Below are 10,787 nucleotides of genomic sequence, written 5' to 3' on the forward strand. Positions count from 1 at the left end.
ACTAAACTCGACTCAAAGAATGCAAAACTAAAAGTTAAAACACTTAAACAAACCTAAAACCCAAAACAGCAACTAGAAGACTCAAAACTGCCTAAAAACCACTTTCTGGGCAGTTTTGAGCACCTACACTAATTTGGACGAAATTGGGTGAAAACTTGAATCTAAATACTTAGAAACATAAATCAAAACACTTTCTAACTAATCTAAGACTTCAAATTAAAGGGGGATTTGTTTTGGACGAAAATTTAACATAAAACAGAAACTTTAAACTAAACAGATTGTAGAATGTTTTTGGATAAAAAGGATGGATAAAAGGCTAGTTAGGAGGTTCTTCTCCACACATGTCACACTTGCAAACAAAACGATTTTCAGTTGTTCTTCCAATAAATTATAAATACTCAACGCCCCAGATTAACCGTGAATTGCACTAATTAACCCTCAGTTTTTCCACAAGTTATTAAGTTGGATGATTGCATACGACAACTCAAAACATTCCCTACAAGTTCCCTACATGAATTGCATAATAGAGATACAAGCAAGAATCATTAAGTTCTATGAAAAACATAAGCATTGACGAAGCATTCGTTACTATGAATTGCATGAAACTTATGCTAAGAATTCATTCAACGCGATCGTTTTCAAGCGACCTTCACTACTTGTGATTATAAGATTGTAACTATTAGGTGAAACTCCCTCATAATCTAGCATCATATTCATGCATGAAAACTAAGCGTGCACTCTCAATCAACATACACAAATAAGGTAACAATCAAATAGATGAACGAATTTAATCCACAACTTATGAAATAACAACTGAATGTAATCAAATCATATTGCAAGCATGTACATGGTTTCGAATTCCCCCCTAACCAAGGGGGTTTAGTTCCTCATACTCACAACACAAAGAATATCAAAATTAAACATGGAATTCAACGGAAAGACAACACCTAAAACGTTCCAGCAATCCTCAATAGAATGGCATGAACGTCCCAAGCTTTTTCTCCTCCTCTTGTCTGCGGCACAAGAACTAGGACAGGTTCTAGGGGTTATTTAGATGGATGAGTAGGTAAGGAATGATATGGTAGTGTTTAGGGGACATGGGAGTTGCGGCAAAGTGTGAAAATATGGCAGATTGGTGGAGGAAGGCTGCGGCAAGGGGGCTGAATATATTTTGACGAATTTTTGAGTTGTGGTGAGGGTTGTATCTGCGGCAAGGTGGTAAAACATATATATATAGGCAGCCAAACCCTAAAGAAATCAGGTTAGACAAATGGGCTAGGGTTTGGGTGCGGCAAGGGTTGGAAATCCACCAGAAAATAGGGTTTCTAGAACATTAGGTGCGGCATGGGCTTAGGGTAGATGGATTAGGGTTTAACTTGGCAGAAATTAAATGATTAGGCCCTAGGGTGCGGCTGATTAAGTGGGCTAGGATTAGGGTTTAGGTGCGGCATGGGCTTAGGGTCCACAAGGAATTAGGGTTTAGGTCATCTAAAAGCCCAAAGCCAAGAATAGAAACTCACGAAAATGGAAACCTCCAAGAATAGAAACTTCCAACTTTAGAAACTTTGGTTGCCAATTCCGACTTCTTTGCTCTTCACTTTCATTTCTTCATTTCTTAAGCTCCTTTGACCTTCAACCTCGTCCATTCCATGTGCTCCATTTGCATACACCACATTCCAGCTCAATTTTGCTCCAAAAGCTCCAAATTGCATCATTTCATGTAATATGTCCTTTAAACCTGAAAACACATGAAAGTAGCTTAAAAGACTACTTTAACGAAGAAAACATAACAAAAATGCATAAGAACTAGCTAACTAAGGCGCATAAATATGCTCCTATCAAATTCCCCCACACTTAGCTTTTGCTAGTCCTCGAGCAAAACAAAACAACTAAAGTAAACAAGACGAAACAAAACAAACAAAACATAACCTAAACCTTCCAACGTTTGCCTCAGGGATCTCCAATGAACATGATTTGTCAAAGATCATTACTCACATAGTTTTTAGTCTTCCTTCCCCTCAAGCACATACTTAATCATAGTCACCATTCACTAATTCACATTTAATCAATTAAAACACATTTTGAATGTAGTAACATGCCTTAGAGAATTCCCTCAATTCCTCACTAGTTACGCACTCAATTTTCACTCAGATTTTCTGACTACACACCCTACACTAGTTATATGTGAGAAGATTGATGTAGATATGAAAACGAATGCTCACATATATGTTTCACAACGAATGCAATTTCTAGAGTTAAGAAGCATGTTTAGATATGATCTCATGAATGGAATGCTACTACTTAGATGCGAGAACCAGTGACACCATATACTCATACCAAATTCAAACTCCACAAATTGACACACATAACACTCAAGATAGAAGTTAAGGGTTGTAATGGGGCTTGGGGTGTTGGTTAACAAGGAAAGGATAGGGAAAACAAACGTTCTTCAAGCAATAGTAAGCAAAGCAATGAAATTGAGACTTAGAATTCACTTAGATTGCAGAAATTAACTTTAAATCACAAGGGAAAGATTTAGACAACTCCTTAGGGCCGAATTCATTGTTTTGGACCCTTACTTCAACACACAATACTTTGGAACTCTTTTTCTCAACTTTTCAACTTTTTCTTCATTTTTTTTTTTTTTTTCCACGAAATTTTTTTTTTTTTTTTTTTTTTTTTTTTTTTTCCGTGCCTATAGCACACAATTCCTCATGAAAAACACTTCCCCCACACTTGTTTTCTGCCAACATAAATCAAAAGGACTTCAATTTGAATCATGCTTTGCTATGCTTCAAGAACAAGAGTATGGATAGTCCTAATCTAGGCTAGGTGAAGAAAACATGAGTTAACAAATAATGAAGGCTAACAAGGCTCAATGGGGTTAAAAACCTACAAAACATAATGACATAGGGCACACGGCTTTTTGGCTAAGGTGGTGGTCACTACACAACTTCATCTTGAATGTGTGTTATGCAAATCAATAACATGCTTTGAATGAAATGGGTATGAGTTCTAGCATTTGGAACTAAATGATGAAACGCCTTCTAAGTAGCAACCAAGCAACGAATAATGAGATCATGCAACGACTTTAGAAAACAAAGAATGCACAGATTTTAACTCTCCAAATAAACGTTTAGGCTCAAGTCTCACAGGGATGTAGCGTTAGTTTGAGTTCATTCCTTCAAGCATGTTACAAAAACTGATTTTTATCATTTGTGATTACATGTGCATTCGTAAATTATAACTACAACCAAGCATAAACCAAAGAGTATATCAAACGTCCATCCATGTTTGTAACATTCTTTAACCATCATGCAATTAAAAACCAAATCCTCATCATTGCGTTGGAAGGTGACCTATGACACAAACAAACACACAAAAACAACTCTTTTTGGGTTTTTCAAAACAATTTTTCAAATTTTTATGGTATTTTCGGATTTTTAAGTCAACACACTCTAAAACACTCTAAAATAGCTTAAAAACACTTAAAAACAGTGGGAAACAAGTTTAGACATGTTAGGTGGTAATACCCTACGAATTTCATGCAAAAATATCTCAAAACAGAATGTTACCCCCCCACACTTAAACTAAACATTGTCCTCAATGTTTTAGACACAATTAAACACATTACACATAACATAAAGTAAGCAACAAAGGAAAGGGTTTAGGGACGCAAATCTGAGTGTGGAGCGCTTTCTAGGTCTTCCTTTGTTGAATGCATGGGTTGCCTCCCAAGTAGCGCTTGCTTTTACGTCGTACAGCCGGACGAAGACCTCATTCACTCCTTACTAGGGCCCACGGCTTCCAAGGGTATGTCATCCACGGCATGCTCCACAAAGGTGTCATAATAGGGCTTCAAACGATGCCCGTTCACCTTGAATTCATGTCCCGTTTTCAAGCTTTGGATTTGGACTGCACCATGAAAAAAAACATTAGTAATAACAAATGGTCCAATCCACTTAGAACGTAGCTTACCGGGAAACAAACGTAATCGGGAATTGAACAATAACACTTTCTGCCCAATTGAGAATGATTTCCCACGGATCATGTTGTCATGGAAAACTTTGGTCTTTTGCTTGTAAATGCTTGCATTATCATACGCCTCGTGCCTTATCTCATCAAGCTCATTTAATTGCCATCTCCTTTGACTTCCCGCTTCACCGAGGTTCATGTTAAACTTCTTGATGGCCCAAAGTGCTTTGTGCTCCAATTCAACGGGAAGATGGCACGCCTTGCCATAGACAAGTCGAAAGGGGGACATCCCAATGGGGGTTTTGTACGCCGTACGATACGCCCAAAGTGCATCATCTAACCGTAAGCTCCAATCCTTCCTTGTTGGCCCAACGGTCTTCTCAAGTATTTGCTTGATCTCTCGGTTGGAAACCTCGGCTTGGCCATTCGTTTGAGGATGGTAAGGTGTAGAAACCTTATGGGTGACATGGTATTTCCTCAATAACGCTTCAATGGTCCGATTGCAAAAGTGTGACCCTCCATCACTAATGATCACTCGTGGCATTCCAAACCTTGCAAAAATGTTAGTTCTAATAAAATCTGCAACCACTTTAGAATCATTAGTCCGGGTGGCCTTGGCTTCCACCCATTTTGACACATAATCAACCGCAAGCAAAATATACATGAAACCATACGATGAAGGGAAGGGACCCATAAAATCAATACCCCAAACATCAAAAATTTCAACATTTAGGATAGAAACCTGCGGCATTTGGTCCTTTGCACTAATTCCACCCATTCTTTGGCATTTATCACATGTTAAGCAAAACGTTCTAGCATCCTTAAAAATACTAGGCCAATAAAATCCACATTGTAACACTTTGAGGGCCGTGCGTTGTGTGCCAAAGTGCCCTCCACATGCATATGTATGACAAAAACTCAAAATTGAATGACATTCAGAGTCATGCACACAACGACGTATAATCTGATCGGGACAAAATTTCCATAAGTATGGATCATCCCACACATAAAACCGTGCATCATGCCTAAGTTTGTCACGTTGGTGCCTATTAAACTCACTTGGAATACGTTTTGACACCAAAAAATTAACTATATCGGCATACCACGGTGTACTAACCTTTATGGACAGCAATTGTTCATCGGGGAATGTCTCTGCAATGGGTAAAGACTCCTCATTATGCACCATTCGGCTTAGGTGGTCAGCCACCACATTCTCCACGCCCTTCTTATCCCGAATCTCAATGTCAAACTCTTGTAGAAGCAACAGCCATCGAATTAGTCGAGGCTTGGCCTCCCTTTTTGTGAGCAAATACTTGAGAGCTGCATGATCAGTAAAAATAATAACTTTAGTACCAAGTAAGTATGACCGAAACTTATCTAATGCAAATACTACAGCAAGTAATTCTTTTTCAGTAGTTGAGTAATTTAAGACGGCGTTGAGCCTCTCTAGTTGGTTTGGCCCCCTCCTCAAGAAATATATGATGCATGCATGTGGCGGGACTAATACCTTTGATATCGGCCAATGTCCAACCTAGGGCAGATTTGAATTCCTTCAAAACACGCACTAGTTTCTCCTCTTCTTGTGCCGTGAGTGATGAAGAAATGATGGCCGGTAATGTCTCATTTTCCCCCAAGAAAATGTACTTCAAATGGCCCGGTAATGGTTTGAGATCAAGGGTAGGTGCCTGAACTATAGATGGAAGCAATTTGTTAGTCGAAATGGGAATGGACTCACGGTTAGTATACTTACCATCAAGCTTAGGTGAGGACTCAAGGGCAGCCACAACTTCAAGTAATTCCTCACTAGGGGGCACGGCATGGGATGACTCTTGTATGCCGTGGGCATGCATGCAATCTGCCCCCTTTGTTTTGAGTTCTATGCCTCGTGTAATGACTTTTTCAAGCGCATCGTCATTCAAATCGTCGAGATATCCCTGCGCCAAAGAGTCAATTATATCAATAGAAAAGCATGAATGGTCCTCACTAGGGTATTTAATGGAATCAGAAAGATTAAAATTAACAACTTCCCCATCGAATTCCATGGACAAAGTTCCACTATACACGTCAATCTTCGTCCGGGCCGTCTTCATGAATGGCCTTCCAAGTAGAATGGGCAGCGAAGGAGCATGGTCCGATTCATCCATTTCGAGGACATAGAAATCCGCCGGGAAGACCAAATGATTAACCTGCACAAGAACATCTTCCAAAACTCCCTTTGGATAGGCGTTAGATCTATCGGCCAATTGTATTATTACCCCATCATTTTTCAATGCTCCTAAGTTCATAGATGCATAAATGGAATATGGCATAACATTTATAGAAGCACCTAAATCAAGCATGGCAGATTCAAATCTAGTATTCCCAATAACACAAGGAATGGTAAAGCTACCTGGATCCTTGCATTTGGGAGGTAGTTTGCGTTGCAAGATGGCGGACACATTCTCACCTACCTTTACCACTTCCTTAGTCGACATCCTCTTCCTAGTGGTACACAACTCCTTCAAGAACTTAGCATACCTCGGAACTTGCTTGATTGCATCTAACAAAGGTATGTTAACTTGAACTTTCCTAAAGGTTTCAAGGATATCCTTTTCTGCCTCTTCTTTCTTCGTTTGCATGAACCTACTAGGAAAAGGCACATTTGAAGGGAAAACATTAGTATGAACCGAATTTGACCCATTTTTACCTTTATTGGCCGAATTGGACAGATTTGGGACCATAGGGACTTGCGGCAAAGGTGGAATCACCTTTGCCGTGGGCAACCTTGTTTCTTCCTCTTCCATTTGCAAAATTTCATCCTCGTTATGACCTGTTTTTGATGTAGGAACTGCCCCAACTTCCTTACCACTTCTTAGGGTGATTGCTTTGGCTGATTCGAAACCTCCCTTCGGATTTGGAATGGTGGAACTAGGGAGTTGTCCGGGATCTCGAAACTTACCTACAAACTCGGCAATCTGCCCAATTTGTTTCTCAAGTTGATCCACCCTCTTATCTTGGTTTTGCATAGCCTTCGCTTGATCTTCCTGCCCATTAGACAACTTAGTTAGTATCTTAAGGAGTGCATCATTGTCAAGAGACGTACCTGAGGCACTTGGGCCGGATTGGGGTTGATTTTGGGGTGGGCCGTAGGTTTTGGGAAAGAACCCCGGGGGTTGTTGCCTAAAGCCTCCTTGTTGTGGTGGTTGTTGTGGCTCCCTCCACTTGAAGTTCGGGTGGTCTCTCCAACCTGGATTATAAGTGTTAGAATACGGATCGTTCCTCGGTTGGTTTTGGCCTTGAAACCCAATTGCATTTGCACTCTCCCATCCACCATTTTCAATGAGTTGTGGGCACTTCTCAGAAGCATGTCCTTGGATAGAACACACTCCACATACAATCGGTCCTTGCACCCTCATTCCTTCGGCCATCTGAGACACAATGGAAGTAAGATTAGCTAATTGTGAATGAATATCGGGTGTGGAACTTACCTCGTGAACTTGCTGCCGTGGGGGTCCTCTTTGGCCTACTCCTTCATACTGTTGAGCGTTCAATGCTCGGTTAGCGATCAAGACCTTGGCATCCCTGGGCGTCTTGTCCACCAATGCTCCACCCGCCGAAGCATCAAGCATTTGACGTTCTAAAGGTAGGAGACCCTCGTAGAAATATTGCAAGAGCAACTCCTCCTTCATCTGATGCTGTGGACAAGAAGCAACAAGTGATTTAAATCGTTCATAATATGTAGGAAAAGACTCACCTTCTTCTTGCTGGATTCCGCTTATCTTTTTGCGTAGGAGGATGATGCGAGAAGTTGGAAAGAACTTCTCCAAGTACGCTCTCTTCATACTCTCCCAAGAAGTGACAGTGCCGGGAGCTAACTCATATAACCAATCTTTGGCTTTATCCATCAAAGAGAATGGAAAAGCCTTCATCCTCAAGATGTTTCCGTCAACAGTGACGGGAGTCATACTAGAGCAAACTACTTCAAATTCTTTCAAATGTTTGTTAGGATCTTCCATGGACAAGCCATGGTATTTAGGAATATGATGAAGCAAACTTGACTTTAATTCAAACTCATCCGTCTTACCTTGGGCAGCCGTGGGGTATTGAATGCACAAGGGTGCGGCATTACCCAATCCCGAAGCTGCAAGCTCCTTGAGTGTCCGGGTGTCCACCGCCATGCCTTGTGGTTCTTCAAATACTCTTGCCGTGGGTTCCTCCTCCTCCTCTAGGACTTGTTCCTCGAGGTCAGATTCCGGGCTTGGTGGATTTGGTTCGTGTTGCTTCCTTGTCCGTCTCAAAGTCCTCTCAAAATCGTCGTCAAAATCCAAGATATGCTCACGAATCGGTTGAGAACTCCGAGTCATACACTAATACCTAAAATAAGGAAAACAAAACTAGGTCAGAGACTTAACAAAAATAAAGTAAACAGAAAATAACAATCCAAGGGATTAGCAAAGTTGCTAATCCCCGGCAACGGCGCCAAAAATTTGATGCGAAATAAATAAGCACACAAATTAAACCCTCTTTTTGTCAAATTGTAGTAAAGATGTAAGTAGGGATCGTTCTAGACCGGGGATTAGGAGGGATTGCTAAACACTTGGAAACTGACTTAAAAACTCAAAAACAAAGTTTAAAACACTAAACTCGACTCAAAGAATGCAAAACTAAAAGTTAAAACACTTAAACAAACCTAAAACCCAAAACAGCAACTAGAAGACTCAAAACTGCCTAAAAACCACTTTCTGGGCAGTTTTGAGCACCTACACTAATTTGGACGAAATTGGGTGAAAACTTGAATCTAAATACTTAGAAACATAAATCAAAACACTTTCTAACTAATCTAAGACTTCAAATTAAAGGGGGATTTGTTTTGGACGAAAATTTAACATAAAACAGAAACTTTAAACTAAACAGATTGTAGAATGTTTTTGGATAAAAAGGATGGATAAAAGGCTAGTTAGGAGGTTCTTCTCCACACATGTCACACTTGCAAACAAAACGATTTTCAGTTGTTCTTCCAATAAATTATAAATACTCAACGCCCCAGATTAACCGTGAATTGCACTAATTAACCCTCAGTTTTTCCACAAGTTATTAAGTTGGATGATTGCATACGACAACTCAAAACATTCCCTACAAGTTCCCTACATGAATTGCATAATAGAGATACAAGCAAGAATCATTAAGTTCTATGAAAAACATAAGCATTGACGAAGCATTCGTTACTATGAATTGCATGAAACTTATGCTAAGAATTCATTCAACGCGATCGTTTTCAAGCGACCTTCACTACTTGTGATTATAAGATTGTAACTATTAGGTGAAACTCCCTCATAATCTAGCATCATATTCATGCATGAAAACTAAGCGTGCACTCTCAATCAACATACACAAATAAGGTAACAATCAAATAGATGAACGAATTTAATCCACAACTTATGAAATAACAACTGAATGTAATCAAATCATATTGCAAGCATGTACATGGTTTCGAATTCCCCCCTAACCAAGGGGGTTTAGTTCCTCATACTCACAACACAAAGAATATCAAAATTAAACATGGAATTCAACGGAAAGACAACACCTAAAACGTTCCAGCAATCCTCAATAGAATGGCATGAACGTCCCAAGCTTTTTCTCCTCCTCTTGTCTGCGGCACAAGAACTAGGACAGGTTCTAGGGGTTATTTAGATGGATGAGTAGGTAAGGAATGATATGGTAGTGTTTAGGGGACATGGGAGTTGCGGCAAAGTGTGAAAATATGGCAGATTGGTGGAGGAAGGCTGCGGCAAGGGGGCTGAATATATTTTGACGAATTTTTGAGTTGTGGTGAGGGTTGTATCTGCGGCAAGGTGGTAAAACATATATATATAGGCAGCCAAACTGATAGAAGCATATTTAGGCGACTTACTTAGTTTGTTTTCGTGCATTTATATTGTTAATTCATAGTTGTTTTAGTCGTTTAAGCCATTTTCGTGTGTTTTTAGGTTCATATGGCTAAGGAAGCAAAAAGATGCATTTTGGAGCATTTTGGAGCAAAATTGGACTTGGAATGGATAGCTTATGTTTGGAGCAAAAGGAATGGACGAAATTGAAGGATTCCTAATCCATTGCAGCCACATGCATTCACATGCATAAATCAGCCACATGCATCTCCCATCACCATATCAGATTTCCATCATATTCACATGCATTCCATCCTTTAAAACATTGCACATGCACTCCCTTTAATTAATTAAGCCACATGCACTCCCATCCATTTCATCATTGCAGCCAACACATGCTTTCACATGCATTTTCAGATTGTCCCCTTGCACATGCAGCCACATATTCATTGCACATGCAATTCCAACCCACATGCATCCTTTAATCATTCAAACATGCAGCCACATTCCCTCCTAGCTGTCATGTTCCCCCCATTTCACCTATAAATAAGCATTCATTCTCATTCATTCTAATTCACTCTTCCATATTCCAGAAATTCGTCAAAACCTCTCCCCACCCTTGCAGCAGCCCCCAAAACACTTTTCTCCTCCATTGCAGCCACTCCAACCACTCCCCAAACCATTCACACCATCAAACTATCCTTAGACCTTGTGCTACAACGAAGAGGAAGATAAGAGGGCCTAAACGTTCATACAATTCAAGTTTGAGTTGTTGGAATGTTTAGGTGTTTCTTTGATTCCAATGTTTAAATTCAACTAAACCCCCCTTGGCTAGGGGGGGATTCGAAATATATGTTTATGCTTGCATTTTGATTTGATTACTACTAATTGCGTTTCATAAGTTGTGGATTCAATTTGTTTAACCGTTTGATTGATAACTTATTTATG

General features: G+C 39.9%; 1 protein-coding gene across 1 annotated transcript; it reads right to left on the minus strand.

The window, feature by feature from the left end:
* Positions 1-5,384: 5,384 nt before the first annotated feature.
* Positions 5,385-8,318, minus strand: LOC148697009 (uncharacterized). Its single transcript, XM_088693425.1, has one exon. The coding sequence runs from the start codon at positions 8,316-8,318 to the stop codon at positions 5,385-5,387; it is 2,934 nt and encodes a 977-aa protein (XP_088549551.1).
* Positions 8,319-10,787: the final 2,469 nt, after the last annotated feature.

Source organism: Pyrus communis, chromosome 5, assembly GCF_041283825.1.
Source record: "Pyrus communis isolate YQ-2024b chromosome 5, ASM4128382v1, whole genome shotgun sequence".
NCBI lineage: Eukaryota > Viridiplantae > Streptophyta > Magnoliopsida > Rosales > Rosaceae > Pyrus > Pyrus communis.